Here is a 23621-nt window from a genome sequence, read left to right as displayed (position 1 = left end):
GTCCAGAGGGGGCCTAGGCGGCAGGGCGCTGGTGGGTCAGCACCACTTAGAGCTCACGCACACCTGGCCAGGTCCTGACAGTACCCGGGCTTGGCCTCACCTTTGCTCCAGAGCGAGTGCCAGGTGCAGGAAGAGGCCAAGCGGTTGGTGGGGGAGAGGGGGGGGTTTCCCCTGGGCCCCCTAGAGCACAGGGATGCACGGGTCCGCAGCCATGGCTGGACAGCTGTGGCTACGCTTGGCTCCTGCCTATCACGGCTCCCCCTCAACCCCCTCAGGCCACCGCTGCCATCCGCTGCCATCACTATGACCGCAATATCCCATTAATAGGGTTAATATATTGAAGCAAGTGTGTCATGTCTTAAGCCACGTTTTAAGATGCCAATTGTCCACAGGGCAGCAGAGCAGTTTTTCCATAAGGAACTAAGATGAACCTTTTTAGTCAGCAAAAAGAAAAATGCTTTAGGTAAAAACTGATTATACAGAACATCCATTGATCTTTATTTGATTTGACAAAATCTGCATTATTAAAAGACAGGTAACAAAATCTTAGCTTATACTGAATCTGACAAATTGAGTTCAATAGTATCTAGAATATCATATAAGAAATATCAACTGAGGGAAAAGAGAAGTACCACATGCAGATGCTCCTGGCAAGGGGGGCACTGTATCTGCAGGTGAGGTCCAGAGTGTGCAGTGCATAAGAAAATCCTACAGAAAATGCCATTAACTTACTTGGATGAAATGTTTTTCCTTTGAGGGGGAGGAAGAGGTGGTAAAGAGGGGCAGGAATTCAAAGGCATATGCAGAATGGCTTCTCCATTTCAAAATGGTAATAAAAATATTTAAATCATGGCACTAGGGCACCTTTGAGGAAAAGAACATCTTAACCAGAGTAGGCTCATTGCATAATTCTTTAGTAATATGTACAATTTTCAAGTAATTAAGCAGACTTAAAGGATAATTTCGTTTTAACAGCAGCTATCTATTTTTCTTCTCCCCCTCTGGGGCTTGATCTGTTTCAGCATCACAGGGACACTTTTCCACACATTTTCTAGGGAACCATCCCCTTATTCTTGAAACACCTGAGGGAGAAAATGAAATTGAGGTGAAATAGTCTGATGGATGACAGTGACATTACTGAAAGCAGTAAGTCCTATTACTTCAAATTAATAAGCTTTTAGTTAGACTTTTATTCCCCCCTTTGCTATGTTTTATAAGCACAGTTTGAAGGGGAAAAAAAATAAGGTTTTTAAATGTTCACAACAAGCTAGGAACAGGTATTTCCCAAATTTGATGATCCAGAATAGGGACTAATGTGGTTAAAGACAGCTCCTAACTGGAGTCAGGGGGAACTCGGTATGGGTGTTTACTTATATGTGTATGATCGAGAAAAGGCGTTTTTGGCACACCATCACACTATGTCTTTTCCAGGGAACTATCTTCTTGTATTGTAAATTTCCTTTTTAGACTTTTTCTAACACATATATTTCTTTTTTTTTTGAGATGGAGTCTTGCTCTGTCACCTAGGCTGTAATGCAGTGGCACGATCTCGGATCACTGCAACCTCCACCTCCTGGGTTCAAGTGATTCTCCTGCCTCAGCCTCCAGAGCAGCTGGGATTACAGGTGCACGCCACCATGCCTGGCTAATTTTTGTATTTTTAGTAGAGATAGGGTTTCACCATGTTGGCCAGGCTGGTCTTGAACTCCTGACCTCAAGTGATCCATCTGCTTTGGTCTCCCAAAGTCCTGGGATTCCAAGTGTGAGTCACCACACTTGGCCTAACATATACATTTCTATATCACGGCCGTCATAAGAGGCTAATTTATGATTAACCCCAACTGTTCTTTAAAGAACATCCCGAGCTAATCTTTACTTTAAAAAGAAACAATTATAAAACTTAAGAAAAAAAAAAACACAAAGTTTCAATCTACCGGTTTTTATAATAACTTAAGAGAAATGCTCATCAAAGTTGGGGGAGCAAATAGTACAGGGGTTTGGTACACAGAATGTGGAGTCAGACTGCTTGGGGTTAAGCCCTAGCTCTGTCTGTTTTCAGTGCATAGCTATGGGCAAGTTGCCTCTCTGTGCTTCAGTTCCCTCAATCAAATGTAAATAATAGTGCCTACCTCTGAGGTCTTTTGGGGACTTTTACAGCTTAAGGGTAGCACTTATACAAATACTTGTCACATAGTTAAGTTATGAGCTCAAATGTTAGCTATCATTAAAAAGACCTGAAAAATACAAGAGCCATAGAGAAATATATAAGGAAGTTCCTTTTGTTGCTTAGTGATATGCCCTTCTATGCAGTTCCCCTAATGCATTAGGCATGATTGGTTTATAAAAGTTATTCTTGTAAAATTTGGAATTATTGCTAATAGTCTTGTCCTTTAAATATGCCCTTCCATTTCCATACCTTCTATAAAGGAATCATCAATAATTTTGTCTCCATACAACCAGTATCTGAAATATTTAAAAGATGAAAATTAATTTTTTAGGCCAGATATTAATTTTGTCATTGAAGAAGAAATACAGTACTTCCTATTACTTACCGTAAACCTCTTGTGGCTAAAATGAATTCCCCTTTTTGCAGCTGTATTCGAGGCTCTTCGGTGCAGGGGCTTGTGAAGAAGGTTTTGATTCCTTTATTCAGAGGGCAGCAGGCACCACTATAATCTTCTATTACTTTATAGCGAACCTGTCATCAGTGATCAGAAGAAACCTTTAAATATTCACCCATGATATCTGAGTTTTAAGTCTGAATTTCAAATTTTAAAGGGAGATCCAAAATATCCAGTGACAAGCCTTCTAGTTCCCCTTCTAGGGGAACCTCCCAGTTCCCCATCCACCCAGTTCCCTGGGAGGCAACTAATGTTTCTTGTTCTCAAGGCTTTTCTTACTCCTCTTTTCAAGCCCATAGCTAGAATTAAAGTTAGAACAGGGCTAAGAACATTCTGCCATGATGGAAATGTTCTGTATGTGTAGTATCCAATGCAGCAGCACTTGACACACGTAGCTACTGAGTGAGCACTTACAATGTAGTGAATGCAAACAAGAAACTGAATTTTTAAATTGATTTAATTTTAACAAATTTAAATAAAACAGCCACATGTGGCTGGTGGCCATCATATCCAACAACATAGTTGTAAGGATAGGTTTCACATTAAGGAGCTGTATTGAGGATAATTATTTTCCTATGTTGGCAATATAAATTGACTAAATTCCTCCCAACCTCTAGTCCCAATTATTTAAATAAAAACAAAAGTTAACTGCATCAATTTTCAACAAATGTATTAAGGAATACTATTTAATAAAGGCCAACAATTGGTTTCTAGTCAGTCAATTAAAAAAACTGTACAGAAGTACAGAGCCTAACAAAAGAAAAAAAAAATTACCAGTGCAAAAGAAGTACTTACACTTCTGACTCTCTTATCTGCTTTTTGTTTCAACTGTTCTATCTGTTTGGAAGAAATAAAAGGAAGAAAATGAAGTCTCTTGTCTCAATGTTGAAAAATAGCCTTTCCTCATCAACTGTCAGAGTGATATGGCAAAACCCCAATTTCCCAGCATTTCAAGTTGCTGATAATTTAAAGGCCACAGGTTGTTTTAGCATGGAAAAAAGGCCCTATGCTAAGAACCAGATGCTGAGAGTGAGGTTTTCTTCTTGCTATTCACTCTCTAATGTCCTCATCTGTGTATATTCCTAGAGTGCTTACTGTGGCCCAGGGATCAGGGAATATATTCTCTGCCCTCATGAAGCTTCTCAGGTGAAAACACTGAGATTCACTGATTCTGTAGAGACATAGCAGACAAACTACAAATGAATAATGAAGAACATTTAATAATGAAGTCGAATCAATGAATAAAATCATCATTATAACTTTGACATAGCTACTATTAAATATCACTATATTAGACATAATAGGAGAAATAAAGATAACTCATGATCTCTGTCCTAGAATCTTATGAAGTTACAGATATAAGATACCAGAATTAAATAAAAATATGAGACTTCATGAGCTACCACAGAGTAGTATGTGATTAAATGCCACATTCAGATGAGTCTATGGGGGTAGGTTAGACTTTATGGAAGAGGTAAGATTGGAACGAGTCTTAATAATTTTAGATAGAGTGGAGGTCATATAAGATGGAAAAAATTGTGGGCAAAGTTGGGTGACAGGAATGTATAAGGAATTCATATGATACTGTAAGTTGGAAGGTAATTTTTGGCCAGATTTCATAAAACTATGTTAAGGGATCAGGACTTTATCTCACAGGTATAGAGAGTTAAGGAGATATTGAAAGAAAGGGAGAGACATGATACAAGGAGTGCTTTAGAATTATTAGATTCATTTTGACATAGTGAAAACATTCGTATTACTTACTTTACTACAAAATGTCACTTGAGTTGAGGTGGAGTTAAGGGAAAGAGGGTGAGACAAAAAGGAAGGGCTATTTGAACAAAAATACTCACTGTTAAGCTGTATTGGTGACAGCCTTCTCTTACTGGCCACTCAAGTCCATCTCCTTCAGGGACCCCTGACCACGTAAATACCTGTTTAAAGTTCCTCCATCTACTTCCCATATCATATGGAAAAACAAAGACTTCATCTAGTTGATAATACTGAATTCGATCTTTAGCCTGTGGGTAACAAAGATATAAGATGGTAGATGCCTCTGTCTAAGTGGCCTTCAGTAATATGTTATTGAGAACACTTATTTCTCAAGTTTCTAGCATTCATAAAAATACCTCCTCCCCACTGTATTATTAGTGTACATGGAAGCAATAGACAACTTCATCACAGTGCAGGAAGAACTTGATATAGAACACCAACCTTGTACATGATTACCTAGGAAATATCTGACAGGGTTTCTTTAGGAATAAGCACTCATAAAGGCTTATTAAAAGAGTTAGCTAACTTTATCTCATATATAAAAAGTCCTCAATGCTCCTGGTTGTTCAGCAATACAAAACAATTCAGGTATATAGAAGAGATGCTGATAAACAGATTCAGGAGAAAGGTAAGGGTTTATTCAGGATGGAACTGTTTTATTCAAGATAGAACTGTTCTGTGGGGTGCACCAGAATGTAACAGTTGTATCAGAGGGTAACAGTTGTATCCTGGGTGGCAGTGATGTCCACGGGAATGGCCAGGAAAGGTGTAATAGGAGAGTTGTTTTATGAAAAACACTTTCTAAAGCTAGCAGATACATACAGAAGATCTTCTTTCTTTTTTTATATTATCACACATGTATACATAACTCATTTATATATGCATTTATATGTACATGTTATGCATGTACATAACTATTCAGCTTGCATAAATTATATTCCAGGCATTTAGATTGTTAGCTTTAACTTAAGGAAATAAACTGGCTTTGGATTTCTTACGTTCCACTGACACCTAGTGGTACAAAGATACATTATTTATTTTAACAATAAGTGTACAAACCCCTTCAAATTTGTTGTATATAGTGTCTGGTAATTTCTATAAATTTCCTATAAATTTAATATGGTCATTTGTTTGAATTTTTTACTCAGCAATAAAACGCCCATTCTGAAATAATTTCTAGTCTATGGCCATACCATTCAGCATACTCAATCTCATCTGAGGTAATTTCTAAATGTAGCATGGTGGTTTATAAGCAGCCTTGGTCATCCGCAAAAATAAAAAAAAAATGTTAATCTAATGTCAAGATATTTATTATGCTTACTAGAAATGATACTTTGAAATATTTGATTATCAGGGGACAATGTTTTATGGAAAATGTTGCAATTATTTGTTAAGTGATATTAAAGTTAACTATTTACTAAAATAATTATTAAGCTATGATGCATATGAATCTATTAAGTTATATAAATCCATCCTCCCCAGAAAGTAAGGAATAATTTCATTTCCTTTTTTATAAACAAAGCTTCAGAGTCTTCAAAATGGACTGAATTTCAAAGAAAAGAGATCTAGGCTATTTACAAAGAAAAACTGTTAAATATAAGAGTAATTTATAAAATGACTAAGACATGTCTTTGCCTAACAGAAACACTCAATGAAATTAGGATTCTATCAATATTGTATGTTAAAATGTGATGAAGGGATGTGGTAGATGCTATGGGAAAAGGGAACAAAGGAAACAAAAAGTACTTAGCCAAGTCTAGGGAGTATCCAGGAAGGGTCCTTGGGAGAAACCACACCTTAACTAAGTCTTGAGAAGCAAGAAATCAGGCAAAAAGAGAGGGAAGAGCATTCTAGGCAGAGGAAACAACACATGCAAGGACACAGAAGCATAAGATGTACAAACTATAAGTAATTTAGTATCAAGTGTGAGACATGGTAGAGAAGGGTAGGAAATGAGGCTGGAGAAGTAGATAAAAAGAAGTTGGCCAGGTGCAGTGGCTCATGCCTATAATCCCAGCACTTTGGGAGGCCAAGGCGGGTGGATTACTTGAGGTCAGGAGTTTGAGACCAGCCTGGCCAACATGGTGAAAGCCTGTCTCTACTAAAAATACAAAACTTAGCTGGGCATAGTGGCATACACCTTGTAATCCCAGCTACTTGGGAGGCTAAGGCAGGAGAATCACTTGAACCCAGGAGGTGGAGGTTGCAGTGAGCCAAGATTGTGCCACTGCACTCCAGCCTGGACAACAGAGCGAGACTCCGTCGCCAGAAAACAAAAAAAGAAGTCATAAAAGGTCTTATTTATGTAGAAGCTAAGAAGCTCAGACTTCAACCTGTACATCAGTGGTTCTCAAAGCATGCTTTATAGATCACTTTGAGTTTTCAGGACTTTTTCTTGCTGGTCAGCAAGGCCAAGCTATTTTCATAATAATACTGAAATGTTATTTGTCTTTTTGTTGTGTTGACATTTGCAATAGTGAATAAAACTGTTGGCAACTTAGCAAAAACCAAGGCAGTGGCACCAAACTGTGTTGGTAGTCATTATGAGCAATTTCATGTAAGAATGTCCTTGATGAAGCAGTAAAAATTGTTTTTAAATATTAAATCTCAACTCTCAAGGAGAAGTCCTTTATTTTTAACAGTCTGTGTGACAAAATGAGAAGTATACATAAAGTGTGCCCAAGTAGAATGATCATCTCAAGGAAAATAGTTGTTAAGCTGTAAGCTAACAAAAGCTGTAGAGCCAGCTTTTTTAGTGTAACACTATTTTTATTTGAAAGAATGAGTAATATAGCAAACTAAGGTTATTCAGACTTCAGTACTTGGTGAACATTTTCTCAAAAATGAACAGTCAGGCAGTCACTTCAAGGGAAATGACTGACAGTATGGGTTGATAGTAAAAAATTAAGGCTTTCAAATGTATATTAGAATTACAAAAAAAAAAAAAACAACAAACCTTGTATCTACCACTGTGAGCCTAACAGCTTTCCAATACTTAAGGATTTTTTTCTCATAAAAATGATATATTGATATAAGTGAATGCAATTTTGGGATATTGTATAATGAAAGGTGTTTAACTTTTGGAAAATCCACATAACCCAGTAAACTAGTATTTGCCAAATGACCAATGCCTGATGTTACATAAAACCACATATTGGTAAAAGATTCATTCAAAGAGCAAGATAGGCTGATGAGTTTTAAAATAAAAAGGTATAAAAATCTTATTGATAAGAAATATCACTTGTCAAGTTTTCAATGTAATACAGAAGAACATCCACTATTATCATGTAAAAGGCCTATTAAAATATTCTATCCTTTTCTACCTACTTATCTGTGTGAGGCTAGATCTTCACATACTTCAATCGAAGCAACATATCTCAACAGACTGAATGCAGAAGTGAGAATCCAACCATCTTCTCTTAAGTCAGATACTAAAGAGATTTGTAAAGATATAAAACAATGCTATTCTTCTCCCTATTTTGTAATTTGGAAATTGTGAATATTCCCCTGTGGCAACAATCAGCTTGGTCTGCCAGGCAATTCCTTGGTATACAGGCTTGCTCCCCTTCATGGACGTTATCTGCCCAGACCCTGCAGGTATTTGGGTTTCAACCCCTGCCACAGGAATGGTGAGGCTCTGAGAAGTTTTAAACACAGAGCAGGGTAGTCAGATTTGTGTTTCATGCTAGAATCACAATGGACAGTATGAAGTATTGGACGTTGTGAGGTCTGTGACGAGCAAAATGTTAGGAGCTTCAGTGAATGTCTAAAACACTGAGAAAAACCTGATGGCAGCTTGGTAGGGTGGAAGCTCCTTTCCAAATGGGCTGCTTTCTCCTCTAGTCTAAGAGATAACGAACAGATGGTTTGACGTGTGGCTTAGGCCTCTGCGACCACTCAGGGTGTATGAGAAGCACCTTTCTGTGGGAGTTACAGAATGAACAAAAATGTTTCCTATATTCACCTTTTATGTGGCATGCAAATGACTTACGGTAGGCATTTGGCAGCCACGTTTTCACTTTCAGGCACTTTTCGTTAATCGGGTCTAATAACAGACTTTATTAATATTCAGGACTTTACCAGTCCTTTATTAATATACTTTTTTAATATTGAAGAAACAATTATTAAAATTTACCTTCTCTTCAATCCATGACTCAATAGAAGTTTTGTTTCTGAGAATTATTTTCATCTGGAAATTAAATGATAGTAAAATTTAATAATGTGACCTTGGTTCCTTTAAGATTATCATATTCATAATTCTCTGAGATAGCTTTTATTACTCCATCCATAGACAAAGATACCAAGGATAACAGAGGTTAAGTACCACAATTACCATGTCATCCATCTGACTCCAAAGTCCTTGTTCTTAACTACTGCACCATGGTACGGTACCTCTCTGTAACAATGATTACACCCGTCCATAATCAAATCTGAATCTAGTATGTTAATCAAACTTCATGTTATAAGTACTATTTTCAGAGCAACGTTTAATAAAACATTGATATAATCCATTGAATCAGTGCTTACTTATAATTTGCTACTAAAATCTTTTATCACTATTTTTAACTAACTTTAAATTTATAATTAATCTATTTATGAGAAGTAACAGTGACTCATTTCAGTCAACCTCAATGTCTCACTTGCCTTAAAAATAATGAACGTATTCAGTCTTTATTCTATTATTTGATTTTCCTAGATATGACTGATTCCACATATACAGGCTTTTATATTATAGGATCTTAGTTTATTTCTAATATAATTCTAAATTAGAGGCATTGGGGAAAATTTTTCAAAGAATTTGGTCCCAGGCTAGTAGACGATAATAAAGTATAAACAAAACCAGATTATTTTAAAACCAAGAGTTCCTTCAAAGTCTGGCTGTGCCTTCAGAGAGACAGTGTAGTATGTTAGAAACAGCCTTGGTGGAGGCTGCATGAGCCGAGATCGTGCCATTGCACTCCAGCCTGGGCCAACAGAGCCAGGCTCTGTCAAAAACAAACAAACAAATAAACAAACAACAACAACAAAATAAACAGCCTTGGCCCAGGAGTCCTCATCATATTCCAAGGGCCTAGCATAATACCTGGCCCACAGTAGGCCTTCAATGAATGAAGGAATGAATTACGTGAATGCAATAAGTCATAAGAATGGTTTTTGGGCCGGGCGTGGTGGCTCACGCCTGTAATCCCAGCACTTTGGGAGGCTGAGGCGGGTGGATCACAAGGTCAGGAATTCAAGACCAGCCTGGCCAAGATGGTGAAACCCCATCTCTACTAAAAACACAAAAATTAACCCGGTGTGGTGGTGGGTGCCTGTAACCCCAGCTACTTGGGAGGCTGAGGCAGAGAACTGCTTAAACCCGGAAGGCGGAGGTTGCAGTGAGCTGAGTTCGCACCATTGTTCTCTAGCCTGGGCGACAGAGTGAGACTCCGTCTCAAAAAAGAAAAAAAATGGTTTTTGGTCCCTTCAGAGCCAGGTCCTCCTCCTCTGTGTTCTCATAGCACTGTGCACATAAATCTATGATGTACATATGGCCCTGTATTAGTTAACTGTTTAATATTAACTGTCAGTTCGTAAGGGCAGCTACCTCTTCATTTTCATTTTTGCAGCCTTAAAAATTAGCAAAGTGATTCATCAGAGTAGGCATTAAATAGCATCTTTATCATAGGGCTGTTATGGAGATTAAATGAGCTAATACATGTAAAGTGCCTAAAACAGTGCCTTACACCTAATAAGTGCTCAATAAATGTTAGCTATATTATGATTACTACTATTATTAAATATATACTATTATAAAATAACATTAAGGTTTACCAAGTGCATGAATGGGTGACATTGGGTAAGTCACTTAACCTTTTTGAGAATCAATGAATTAATCATCTGTCGGGAAGGGAAAACAGTAAGACTCCTCTACTGGGGTGGATGTGAAGAGCAAGAGAGACCGTACAGGTGAGAAGAGCTCTCTCAATTTTGAAGTGCTCCAGAACTTACCTAACTTGAAGTTAACATTTTAAAAACTAAATCAGTACCCAGAAATTCTGGCAAAATTAAATCAAAATTATCTGACGAATACAGAGGAGATTAGTTACCTAAACGAAAGAAGCGAAAATAATTTCCATTTCATACCGCACATTTAAATACAGTCTTTATCCCTTTCTTGTTCAATCAGTCCCAACAACTTGACACTTTTGACTAGAGGTAATTGAGATGCTTACCTGGATAAAAAACAACATCCCAACAGCTATGGTTGTTCCTAAAGCTAATCCCAAGGCAAACAAGGTGGTAGCAAATGCAGCTAATCCAAATGGAACAATTGGAAGAGGATCTCTCCGGGCTGCACTCATGTCAATCTTCACCGTGTTCCACCCAAAGGAGAGCTGTCGCAGCAACAACAGCACACACACAAAATGTTTGGTTATGGTAACTGGTCAGACTCTACTGTGACATGTAAAACAACTTGATCAAAGAGATGACAACATGGCCCTGTGGCCAAAGCAAACACAGCTATTTTTATTTTATTTTATTTATTTATTATTTATTTATTTGAGATGAGTCTCACTCTGTCACCCAGGCTGGAGTGCAGTGGCGAGATCTCAACTCACTGCAACCTCCACCTCCCAGGTTCAGGCGATTCTCCTGCCTCAGCCTCCCAAGTATCTGGGACTACAGGCATGTGCCATCACACCCGACTAATTTTTTGTATTTTTAGTAGAGTCAGGTGTCACCAGATTGGCCAGGCTGGTCTTGAACTCCTGACCTTGTGATCCACACCGCCTTGGCCTCCCAAAGTGCTAGGATTACAGGAATGAGCCACTGTGCTGGGTCAGCTATTTTTAATTAATATTGTAATGAGCTCGGACCGATGTGCAGGATATCATTCTTAGTTTTCTCAAATGTTACTTTTTGTTGTTGTTGTTTCCTCAGAAAGTGTCAAGGAGACCTTACCAACATTAACATGCATAAACAACACTAGACACTAATCTAAACCAGAACTATGTCTTTTCTCTTCTCTTGCTATTCTATACCATAGTATTCTTCCACAGTGACAAGTGCTGCCTAGGATTCAGTTGTTTCTTCCCTCATGTTTTACAAACAGCGATGAAGAACTGATAAAATGCAGGCCAAATATGGCCACAGATGTGTGCTGCCTGGCCTGCATAACGTTTCAACATTCAGAATTAGGTGCCAACATTTAAAAATCAAGAGATTTCACATAAAAATTCAGATTTTCAGATTTTTCTGGGCTAGAATTTCCAAACACCACAAGCTGGCGGATCAAACATGGGCTGTCCCCTCCCCAAAGGACACACTCTCCAGTTTGGCAGTCCCATCAGGTGTGTGTCTCTCGTTTACTTTCAAGGCCTCTTTAGGGAGTTTTGTTTGTGTCCCCTGAACCTTATCTCACGACTACTTGCCCATAAATCAACTTGATCTCTTGCTGGTTTAATCTGTTTATATTTTATGGTGTGCATCTGCTCCATGAGCCACCTTCCAGGGCACTAGAATCAGAAATGAACAAAGAACTACAACTTGCCACATGAACGGGATGGAAGTAGGAAGCACTAGGGTTGTCTTTTTTTCTTCTATTCTTTCCATAACTATTAAGTTTGAAGTCTAACAAATTACATATACAGTACTAAAATATTTATCAGCTTCAACTACAGCATGTACGTTTTCAGAACAAATAATCTTTCCTCATCTTAAAATTTAAGTTTTAATGCTTTCTAAAAAGGAACCCATATACCAGTAAAACAAAGTTCTATTTTCCCAACTAAATCACAGAAAGCATATTTCCAAAAGGAACCTCTTAAATGTTGATAACTACCATTTAATCTTGCATGGATGATTTTATAACAAAACATTTTCATTTTCACTTACCCGATGATAAAGCTGTGTGTACATAGTCATCACAAAAATGAAAGCAGCATGGATACAACCCAGTGGTGCTAAAAGGAGAAACAGTGTGAACGAAGCATGATTTTGGTAACCACAACAGTTGTTGATCCAAGGACAGTGATGGTCCATCTTCATCACACATCTAACAAGAAAAATTTACATAAAACATGAGGCAGAAAATCCTGTCTACTTTAAATAACTTTGGTCTTCAAAAGATCAAGCAAATAGGAATCCAGCATGTCCATGAGCTATGGGAGAATTATACCTCATGGAACAGAAAGAAAAATCTTTATGAGCTTTTAAACTATGAACAGTGACTCCTTTTAAATTCTAAACAGCACAGGAAAGGGCAGGCTTTCTAATAGCTTCTGAGGAAAAGATGTCAGCTACAAGTATTTGTTTAAAGAAGTCAGGTGACCCACTGAAAGAGGGTCTCTTTATAATGCTCATTATGAAGAAATAAGCACGGTTCCTGGTTTTCTTCTAGTTTGTAAGTGTAGCGACCCAAGTGACCTACAATAGAGACTCAACAAATCCCTTATAAACCTCCATTGGGGTTAATCGGCTCAAACAGACACATGTAACTTCCTTCCTGTTCTCATAGTATCCTTTAGTTAATGGATCTCTGAGCTAAGCAAGCTAACTCCAGAATATAAGATATGGTATTATAAGCAAAGTCTTGCCGTGCATCTGTTCCTTACTGTTGATAGAAGACAATGTTCTGGCCTCAAACAAAACTTTATTTGCTTTCAACGGTTCTCTAAATTTCTTACTAATCAGTGATTATAGCTGTTCAATAAAAAAGGTCGCAGGTTATTTCACATTTTTAATAGTCAGTTTTCTTCTAAGTTTTTGATATTAAAACATTTGTGATAATAGGTACCTGGATTATTAGATTTGTATAAAGTGTAAATGTTTGTCAATAAGTAATGGGAAAAGCAGATCTCCCTCATAATTTAGACTCAGAACAATTCTAAAGTTAGTCCAGATGGCAGCTGACTAACACAATTAATCTTGATATATGGAAACAAACTTAAGCTATAACTTTTTCCCTTGTTCTTGTAGGACAAGAGGCAAAGTAAATCTGTATTTTTCTGGACAATCTTTTCACTTGTAACAAAGAAGAATTCAATCTATTTATTATCTAGATAATTTAAGTATAAAATGGCGATTATGGACACAAGTATTTGACAGTATTTTTTATAATATGGTAACCTTGCAGTGAATAGAAGTAGCATTGATGTAGTAGAATCAACAATGAAAACATCAGTAATTAGTTGATCAGTCCTTCCTGAACAGCAAGACAGACAGGTACCTGTTACACTTTCTGCAGTGATGTGAACGTGGTGCCTTGTATGCTTGGCAGACTTTACAATACTGGAGATACATGGTATCCTGAGAAATTTCCTTGGCAGCAAAACAGAAACAAAAATGCATCAGATATTTGAACATAAGTATGATTCCTACGGTATGATTTTCTTTTATGGGCGATAGGGGAAGGAGGGAATCTTAACTTGCATTTCCAGTCCTCTTATTTGAGCTAAAATATTTTTAAATAAGAGTTTTCTGGTAAGAGCAGAATCACTTTCCCGATTACCCAGAAGTCCTTTTAAATTTTTCTTCCTCGTGCTCCACCTAAATTCAGTGTCACTAGTTGGTTCTACTTTCCCCAAATCTTAGTGGATTCAGTTCAGAAAAAGGTAGCTGACAACTTAGCAGGTATTTTAGAGTGAGGAGTTAAGCATGAGCTGATACTCTTACTGAAATCTGCTCCTTTCCTGACATTACCCCTGTCACCACCCTTTTCTTGGGCCATTTTAATCACTTCCTAACTAGTTTTCTTTACTGTAGTTTTTCTTTAGCACAAACCGTGTATTGTCAAAATAATATTCCTATAATACAACTCTGACTGTGTCAAACTCTGCCTGAAAACCCCTAAAACTTTCTATGGTCTACAATTTCTCATGTATTTAAGGCTGTCACGATCTGCCTTTCTTTCAGCTGTCTCTGCACTACATAATCTTTTCCCCAGTCACACAGGGCTGTCCAGTTTCTGAATATGTGGTCCCACCATTCTCTCAACCGGAAATGCCCTCTTCCCCATCTCCTTTGGAAATTCCCACTCCTCCCTCAGGTCCCCAACTAAAAACGCTCAATTCTTCTAACTTTAACAGCACCCATCACGTTCTACTTTATAGTTTAGTGATTTGCACAAGTGCGTTTGTTTCTTGCTTAGGTTATGAGCTCTTTCAGAATTCAAATTGCGTCTGCGTCTTACCCTCCTCTGTACTCATTTTGAATAGTACATAGCACATGATATACACCAGTGTTTCCCAAACTTTAATATACCTAAGAATCACCTGGGCACTTTATTAAAATAAAGATTCTGATTCAGTACGTCTGAAGTGGAGCCCAAGATTCTGCCTTTCTGACAAGCCATCAGGTGTGGTCCCTTAGCAGGAAACATGGACATTCATAAGCATAAATTTCCCAGTAGTTTTTAAGCTATAAATGGATTTGAACTAAACTTCCCAATGTTATATTTTCAGTGCAATGATTTTAAAACTTTATGACTTAAACCAGCAGTTTCTAAAGCGTTTTTCTCAGTTCTAAGGGATGTTAATGTATTATATGAAAAAAGGTCCTACAGCCAAACCTCACTGTGTATGACATGTGATGTTTCCTAAACTTTTGACCATGAATCTACCCCACCTCCATCTTTTTTTTTAATGCAGAGCAAATATTCAATAAAATTGCTTTGGAAAATGCTATTTTGGATCAATGTGTTCAGATATGAAATAAAGCCTCCGAGCCTAAATGATCAGTGATTAGAGTAATATACTTAGTCTCTATGAGGACAAACAGTAGGCTGTGTTTGGTATTATTGGTTAGCAGACAAGGCAAAAACCAAATATATGATTATCATTAAAGTTCATTGTCTTACAGAATCTTTCTTACCGGTTTCCACCCCAGAGGGACAAAGCCCGGACCGACAAACATGGCATTGAAGTAATTATAAAGAATCATGACAGTCCAATTTATCAACATGATGAAATTCACACTTCCTCCAGTTGTATGTAAGGGCCAATACCACAACACAGAGTCAATCATGGCCATTGTAGAACATATTGCTATAACACCAAGGGCTATGATGGGACCCCAGTGACACAGTCTCTTTAATTCTTGTAGATTTTCAAACTTGATAACTGAACAGAATGTACCCATTTTGGCGAGGAAGAATGCCTTCCTACTTTTAAAGAATTATAGATTTCCTTTTTCTGTGCGCACATTTCCATGTGCCACAAGTCCGTGTGTGTTCTTTAACTGTCATGCCTTCAAGCTGTGAACTGTTAACGCAGATTACACCATTTTCACTGTCAGGCACCCAAAGCTCTTTATCTTAACTAGGAGAATCCAGTATCTTGGTCTGAAACCCAACCTAAAGAAAACAAAATGGGAAAGTTCAGTTAAAACAAAACAAAACAAAACCTTTATTGCATACGATACTTGTTAACTATAGTAAACACCTACACAACAGCATCTCACAAGTGCACTACATTTTGGGATGCATATCTTGTCAAATGTCAAAAAGAATTACTTTTGACTTATCCAAAGTAAGTTTGAATGGCATGCAAACTGGATACATGATTCCAAAATAGTTGTTTTTATTCCTTCTCCGCTTATCAGAGGACTGTCACCATCCAACGCTTAGTGAATAGTTTGAGACGACAAAGAATTTTAGAACTGAGAATCAAGACCTTAGAGTTGAACTAATTCAGTTTCCTTCTTCATAGAATAGAAATCGTCTTAGAGAGGCTGAGTGATTAGGCCAAGGTCACAAGTAACAGGTGAACCAGGATAGAAGGCAAGTCAACGAACTCCCTTTATGAAATTCTAAGCTGCCTCTTATGAAGTCTTGAATTAAGCCAAGTGTGAGTCAGACATGGTCTATGCCATTTGCCTGCAGTCTCCCCCACCCCGCCACCCAAACATCAAGAGAACAGTCAATTTGGCCCAAAAGTAAAGGAGCGACACTGAAAGCAAAGAGAGCATGCAAGGAAAGGAAGGGAGGAGAGAGAGCGAGAGTGTGTGTGGTGTGTGTGAAATTATGACCAGAAGAGTATATGAGAAGAACCTGAATTAGAAGATTCGAGAGAAGAAAGAAGAGGAAGTGCCTCCAGGAGCGAGGGAAACGGAAGGCAGGGCGGCGAGCTCCGGAGAGATTTGTGGAAGGGCATCTCTGCCTGGACTGGATCTCAAGATCTGGAAGAGGATGTGAGCTACATGGATAATACAGACTACCACGCAGCAGACGCTGTTGACTTGTGCCTCAGTTTCCCGCCCGAGTCATGGAGCAGAGGGCTTAGAAATAAATCCTCACCCAAGGAAGAAATATCCTGGTAAGCCAAGTTGGTCTCAACATTCAGGAGAGCCTGCTCCCACTCTAGTGGGACAAAGACCACCAAAATCGTGCTTATATTCCCTGCCTTGACTCCCACCTCAGTGTGGTCCCTGGTGTCTGCTCCTCAGCCATCGCATATCCGGGGCGGCCTGGGCTCACCCGGAACAGATTTTTCCCTCCTTGGATGACTCCGTCATGGGCACCTCAGTCCAGGACAAGCAGAGAGCAAACCCCGGCAGCGAGAGGCTGGAGTGCGGGACCTGCTACAAGCCGAGCGCCTCTCGGCCAGCGCCCTCGCTAGGACTCTCCCGCTCAGGCCCCCTGCGCAGTCTCTGTTACTGTCACTTCCGGAGGTTCGCCGCCTCAAACCTCCCTCCGGAAGCAAGCTCCTGTGCCTTGTAGCGTGTAGATCCGGAACCGATTCCCAGAACACGAAGGGGGAGAAAAAACGCTTCTAATGATCCCTCAGAACCTGCATATTTTCATACGCTTTTTGGGGGGGCCACTAGTTGGGGCGCTTTTCCTTAGCGAACTTACTTATTTTAAAGTCGGAGCGGAAAATAAAGCACGCACGCAACCCAATTTCCGGAGAACCGAGATTGCGACGAACAACCAGGAAGCGGCTGGGTTGAGAGCTGTCCCCGGTTCTCCGTTCTGCTCTCGGGGGCACCTTCCGGGGTTCCTAAGCCGCGGGGCCCCTCGCCGCCCCTCGAGGCCCCTTCCCTGACCTAGGCTTTGGCCTGGGCCGCTCGTTCCGGAGCCGCCATGTCGTCCGACTTCGAAGGTTACGAGCAGGACTTCGCGGTGCTCACTGCAGAGATCACCAGCAAGATTGCGAGAGTCCCACGACTCCCGCCTGGTGAGAGCCCTGCCCGGCTGGGCGAGGGTGCTGGGGAGAGCTGGGAGGGTGCGGGCGGTGGAACGCCGCCCGAGTAAGTGTGTCTGTGAGGCGCGAGGCTGGAGTGGGTGGTGCCGGCTGTTCCCAGGAGGGATAGGGCTTGGCTTGGTTGAGGGTAAGGAGTCAAGTTCGGGTGTGGGGTGCTGTGAAAAGAGCCTTCGGAATCTGAGGCATCTGAGTTCGAATCCCGACTCCACCTCCTTGTAACTTGTATAACCTGGAAACGTTTCTTAACGTCTTAAGAGTCTTAATGTTTTCGTTTGTAAATTATAGAGATGTGAGTATTCAAAGAAAATGAATGAAAGTACGTAGCTTATGGATCTACAATCTACAGCGGCGTTATTGTGTTAGTAATAATATTGTTATAATTATATGCGGCAAAATAGAGGTAAGAATCAGGGTGCCTAGATTCAAATCCCACCTCTGTCACTTAGAAGTTGTGCCTCTTAACCCGGGAGATGGAGGTTGCAGTGAGCCAAGATCTCGCCATTGCACTCCAGCCTGGGGAACAAGAGTGAAACTCCGTCTCAAATAAATAAATAAAATAAAAGTTGTGCCTCTTAAGCAGACTTCTTAGTCTCTTTCAACTTTCCTTCTTAGTAAATGGGGGAAAATTGTACTTCTCTCATGGCGTTGTTAGGTAGATTAAATTTATATAACATATTTAAAGCCCCTTTTGGTGGTGGTAGTTGCTGTATTAGCATTAGTATTTTTCATACCCCCCACCCCCATTTCTTGTTTCTCATCCTTCTTGGGGATTTATTGTATAACCAACCCAGTTTTATGTAAAACTTGGCAGAAGATAATTTTTCACACTTAAAAAATTTCACATCTCCCATCTGGAAATGTTTTTGTTTTTGTGTTTGCTTTTGTATTTTAGCACATCTTATTTTGTATGCTAGACTGTCAACTATGTGAAAGTGGGAGCTGTGTCTGATTTCCTTGGTGTTTACTCATTAGGGACTCAGAAAAATAAGTGAATGAGCAGGCGAATATAAATACGATCTTTTGTAACTTTGGTTTGTAAAATGTTGATTCGGGGATTAGCTTTCTCTACAGATTTGAGTAGTTAATTACAGAAAAGGGTTTTACATTTTTGTTTAGTTTTGTTAGGAAAATTGAATCATCATCTGGCTGCCAGACTTGTCCCTACCCTAGCTCCAGGATATAAAGTGTAGAAAGGGGGATGTGCTCATTAATCTGCGGATTGGTGGGCACTTCACTTGCCCACTTGTCCTGGTACTAGCAATAATTTCTCCCGGACCTAAGTTGTCATTCCTCTTTCCCTTTCCCTACTTCCCCCAAAACTTACGTGTTTGTAAGTAATTTTCTTCCCTTATTTCTTTGTTTTTCTTCCCTCACCTATTTTCTGTTAATAGGGATATTTGCTTGAAGCCAGGATCTCTGAACTTAACACCCCACTCATCTCCTGAAGTCCCCAGTTAGTTCTGGAGGAGATGGATGATGTCTTAAAGAGGTTTATGAGTCCAAGTAAGGGAACAAGAGGAGAGAACCAAGGTAGTATATACCACCAAGCTCTGCTGCCTCAGAGATTTTTGTGTCGAAAGTGGCTGATGGGCTCATCTCTTCATGATACATCACCTCGCCTCTTCTCTTCAGTTCTGCTTTTCTCCACTGCCTGAAATCATCTTGATTTTTGTTATTATTGGAGACTACCTCCTTTCAATTGAGTCCCAGACCCTCAGAGTATCAGGACTTGTGGTTCCAGTTAGAGTTTTACTCATTTTTAACTGTAATTGTTTTAGCAGTAGAAACATTTCTTTGAGTTATTAGCTTTTGTATTGGGAAGCTGTTTTGCAAGGTAACAAAATCATCCTTGGATGCAAAGTTGTAAATTTCCAAGAAAACATCATGTTACAATTTTTTTCTTGCCTTTATATTTTAATGTAACAATTCTTAACACATAGAAGGAAACTTTTTGAATTCAGTACCTTAAAAATAAAACTGTGGGCAGAGCACGGTGGCTCATGCCTATAATCCCAAAACTTTGGGAGGCCGAGGCAGATGGATCACCTGAGGTCGGGAGTTTGAGACCAGCCTGGCCAACATGGAGAAACCCTGTCTCTACTAAAAATACAAAACTAGCCGGGCATGGTGGCGCATGCCTGTAACTCCAGCTGCTCAGGAGGCTGAGGCAGGAGAATCGCTTGAACCTGGGACGTGGAGATTGCGATGAGCCGAGATTGCGCCATTGCACTCCAGCCTGGGTGACAAGAGTGAAACTCCATCTCATTAAATAAATAAATTAAAAAAAAACTATGCCTCTCCTTAGCTGTAGTATTATGTAAGGCCCAAACACAGGAGCTACATTACAATCGAAAGGAGACTGCATTGCTGGCTCTGGAAAAATGCTTACTGACTTGTATTATTGTATAATCATAATTCTTTTTTTTTTCTTTATGAGACGGGGTCTTGCTCTGTTGCCCATGCTGGAGTGTAATGGCGCAATCTCAGCTCATTGCAACCTCTCCCTCTCGGCTCAAGGCTGCTTCCACCTCAGCCTCCCGAGTAGCTGGGACTACTCAAGCCACTGTGCCTGGCTGATTTTTTTTTTTTTTTTTTTGTAGAGATGGGGTTTTGCCATGTTGCCCAGGCTGGTCTCAAACTCCTGGGCTCATGCAATCCGCCCACTTGGGCCTCCCAAAGTGCTGGGATTACAGGTGTGAGCCACCACACCTGGCCTAATCATAATTCTTAAAAATGCAGTAGTTGCCCTCTTAAGAATGACTTGTGCTTGCCCCTTTTTAAATCTATTTCCAGTTGATAAATAGAAAAAGATGAAAAATATATCCATGTAGTTATGAATTTCAGATGTATGTCTGTAGATTAACAGACATTAATATATATAACCATGGCAAAAATAGTTTGATGACAAGTAATTATAATCTCTCTCTCTGGCCATCATTAGTGAGTGCGATGGTCAGCTAAAAGTGACCCAGAGGAGGTGAACTATAATCTACTTGAGTTAAGAAGGATAAAAATTGGAGCAAACTTTCCAGCCAAAGCAGTTAATTCCCCCAACATAGTAACTTACTTAAATACAAGTAGAGTGGATAGATCTATTGAAATGAATTTTACTCTGTGCTGTGCATGTTACAATGTATTAAAGTATTGCTTCCAAAGAGAGCAGAAGAGTGAACATTTAAAAATTTTATTTTAAGAAAGAAATCTGATTACTCTGTGATATTTTTTAAACAATAAAGAGATTTTGCTCTTAAAGTGTTTGAATCTTAACTAATTTAGTAATTGAACTGAGATGGGTGAGTTCTTTCTTAATACCCTATGGCACTATATTTGAAAATTTTTTTTTTTAATTATTACGGTTCTGTGGGAAAGTAAGGAAAAGGGATGAGCAGAAACTATACAGTTAGTACTTTATTGTGAAGTTCCTTTTCCTCTAGTGATGGGAGTGAATTCTTAAGTGGGGAATGTTTTCCTTTGGTGCAAAGATTCTGTTACATGAAGTAGGCTTCCTGAAGAATCTTAAAGTAGTCTTTTTGCAATTAGTTGCTTACTTTACCATTCACAGAGAGAGAATGATCTGTTGTGAATCTTGTCACTTTATGGCTGTCCTCAGAATTGTACCAAGAAAGTATTACAGCAAAATGATTCAGATTCAGACATGACATCAGATCCGTTTAGAACCCTAGTTCTGCTACTTACTAGATGTGCAGTCATGGACAATGGCTGGCCTTTCTAGGCCTGTCTCCTCCATCTGTAGAATGGGGGGAGAGAGTAATAATTTCAACCTTATAATGTAAAAATCAGTGAAATAAAACATGTAACACACAAGTACCCTTCTTACACAGAGAAAACATGTGATATACTAGCCATTAATGATATTACTGCTGCTGCTGAAGACAACAGCTGGTAAGATTAGCTAGGACCCCGCTCTTCAGACTTTGTCATGTTAATTGAACTCTTAAATCTTACCCTTCAATTCTTGCTTCCTTTCTCTTCCTAGACTAGAATTAGGTAAATTTCTCTTGATGAACACATTTGAAAGGAGGTTAAGTGATTAGGGCCTTTTTGATATGAATTTGGAACTGGGCTTTGAACTCAGGATCCCAAGGGGGGCAGTCAGAGGAGAGAAGTGTAAGTGGTTTCAGACAAGGCAGGTGTCCTTTCCGGAAGGAAGTGCTTGAGTCTAGTGGATTAGTTATGCCAAGCCCTGGAGGATTGTCTAGACCATCCAGACTTGGCCACATGTAGATGAAGGCATAAACACACTTCTTTGATTCTCTCTTGCCTTTGCAAGGTGGTTGCAGTGAAATAATTCAGAAAAGTTGGCTTTTGTTCATGAATACTGTGGTTTGCTTAAAATATATTTGGCTCTAGAGCTGTAATATCTACATGTAGCTGTTGAGCACCTGAAATGTGGCTGTTGCTACATTGTGAAGTGATAATATTTTAGATATTTGCAGTTGCATATTATTAAAACTAAAAACATTATTAAAACTAATTTCACTTGTTTCTCTTTAAGGTTTTTTATTTTTAAAAACTTTAAAAAATGCTGCTACAAGAAAACTTAAAATTGCATGTGTGACTTGCATTATATTTCTGTTGCTCTAGAGGGTTACAGTTGAAGGGATGGTTCCAGTCCTGATTCAGGAACTCACTGCTGCAATAGTTTGTTCCTTGTTAGGATTCACCCTACCTCAGAGTCAGCTTCGTGAGCTGCTGGGCAAGGTCCAACTTTTTCAATTGAGCTTACAGGGAAGATAGTCTTTAGCAGTTACTGATGTCCCAGTTATGTCTCATAAAAAATTTAAGCATTTAGGGCCGGGCACGGTGGCTCACACCTGTAATCTCAGCACTTTGGGAGGCCAAGGCGGGCAGATCATGAGCTCAGGAAATTGAGACCATCCTGGCCAACATGGAGAAACCCCGTCTCTACTAGAAATGCAAAAATTAGCTGGGTGTGGTGGCGCGTGCCTGTAATCCTAGCTACTCAGGAGGCTGAGGCAGGAGAATTACTTGAACCAGGGAGTCAGAGGTTGCAGTGAGCTGCGATTGCGCCACTGCACTCCAGCCTGGTGACACAGTGAGATTCTGTCTCACACACACACACACACACACACACACACACACACACACACACAAAGTTAAGCATTTATGGAGTTGTATTCATCTTCAAATAATATACATTCATATAAACAATTGTGTGTGTGTGTATGCATCTATAGATCTATATATTTATCTGTATGTTGTCTATAGATTTGGTCAATTTAGTCAACCTAAGTAATGGCTTCAGTGTTTTTTTTTAATAAACTTTTTATTTTAGAACAGTCTGAAATCTACAGAAAAATCACAGAGATAGTACGGAGAATCCCATATACCCCATGCCCAGTTTTCTCTATGATTAACATCATGTTAATATGGTACATTTGTTACAGCTAATGAGCCCATATTGATACATTATTATTAACTAAAGGTCATACTTTATTCAGATTTTGTTTTGTTTTGTTTGTTTGTTGCCTTTTACCTAATGTCCTTTAACTATTCCAGGATCCAATCTGGGATACCATAAAACATTTAGTACTTATGGCTTTTTAGGTCCCTCATGGCTATGACAGTTTCTCAAACTGTCCTTGTTTCTGATGACTTTACAGTTTAGAAGAGTACTGGTCAGATATTTTCTAGAAGGTTCCCTCAACTGGGATTTGCTCAGTGTTTTTCTCATGATTAGATTGGAGTTCTGGGTTTTGGGGAGGAGGACCACAGAGGTAAAACATCATTTTCACCACATATCAAGGATACATACTGTCAACATGACTTATCACTACTGATGTTAACCTTTATCACCTGGCTGAGGTAGTGTTTGCCAGGTTTCTCCACTGTAAAGTTACTCTTTCCCTCCCTTTTCCATACTATTTGGAAGAAAATCATATATGCATAGCCTATACTTAAGGAGTGGAGAGTTATGCTCTACCTCCTTGAAGCCAAGTAATTACATAAATTATTTGTAATTCTTTCATGTAAGAGAGATTTATCTATTCATTTATTTACT

At 39.1% G+C, this 23621-nt stretch overlaps 2 protein-coding genes across 38 annotated transcripts in view; one reads left to right on the top strand and one right to left on the bottom strand.

Annotated features, from left to right (window-relative positions):
* Positions 1-474: 474 nt before the first annotated feature.
* On the bottom strand, positions 475-17687 carry ZDHHC6 (zinc finger DHHC-type palmitoyltransferase 6). Of its 17 annotated transcripts, none has more exons than XM_055249085.2 (11): positions 17230-17687; positions 15249-15729; positions 13606-13697; positions 12273-12432; positions 10610-10771; positions 8530-8583; positions 4475-4642; positions 3417-3458; positions 2553-2698; positions 2417-2463; positions 475-1082 (listed from the first exon to the last, which is right to left on the bottom strand). In XM_055249085.2, the coding sequence occupies exons 2-11, from the start codon at positions 15513-15515 to the stop codon at positions 979-981; spliced, it is 1242 nt and encodes a 413-aa protein (XP_055105060.1). In that variant the 5' UTR covers positions 15516-15729; positions 17230-17687; the 3' UTR covers positions 475-978. The 17 variants fall into 17 exon arrangements, with proteins under 17 accessions (XP_055105060.1, XP_063473910.1, XP_055105043.1 ...); XM_063617840.1 differs by having other exon boundaries at positions 12273-12340; positions 17230-17361; XM_055249068.2 differs by having other exon boundaries at positions 16790-17259.
* The window catches only part of VTI1A (vesicle transport through interaction with t-SNAREs 1A), a 464064-nt gene continuing 457725 nt past the window's right edge, over positions 17283-23621 (top strand). For 12 of the 21 annotated variants that reach the window (XM_055249130.2, XM_055249179.2, XM_063617855.1 and 9 more), the window contains exon 1: positions 17413-17551. In XM_055249130.2, coding sequence (XP_055105105.2) covers positions 17458-17551 — 94 coding nt within the window. In that variant the 5' untranslated portion in view covers positions 17413-17457. Of the gene's footprint in view, positions 17552-23621 lie in introns of all 21 variants that reach the window. The other 9 variants (XM_055249139.2, XM_063617885.1, XM_063617860.1 and 6 more) reach the window with 1 other exon arrangement.

Source organism: Symphalangus syndactylus, chromosome 2 (genome assembly GCF_028878055.3).
Source record: "Symphalangus syndactylus isolate Jambi chromosome 2, NHGRI_mSymSyn1-v2.1_pri, whole genome shotgun sequence".
NCBI lineage: Eukaryota > Metazoa > Chordata > Mammalia > Primates > Hylobatidae > Symphalangus > Symphalangus syndactylus.
This window is presented reverse-complemented; position numbering and strand designations above follow the sequence as displayed.

What these genes read in the sequence shown, in the direction of transcription:
- ZDHHC6 (XM_055249085.2), bottom strand. Translation starts at nt 15,515, where the DNA reads ATGGGTACATTCTGTTCAGTTATCAAGTTTGAAAATCTACAAGAATTA. An exon ending in CACTGCAGAAAGTGTAACAG is followed by an intron (nt 12,433 to 13,605) that starts GTACCTGTCTGT and finishes TTTTCTTGTTAG; the next exon opens with ATGTGTGATGAAGATGGACC. An exon ending in GTCACCAATACAGCTTAACA is followed by an intron (nt 3,459 to 4,474) that starts GTGAGTATTTTT and finishes TCTTCCAAACAG; the next exon opens with ATAGAACAGTTGAAACAAAA.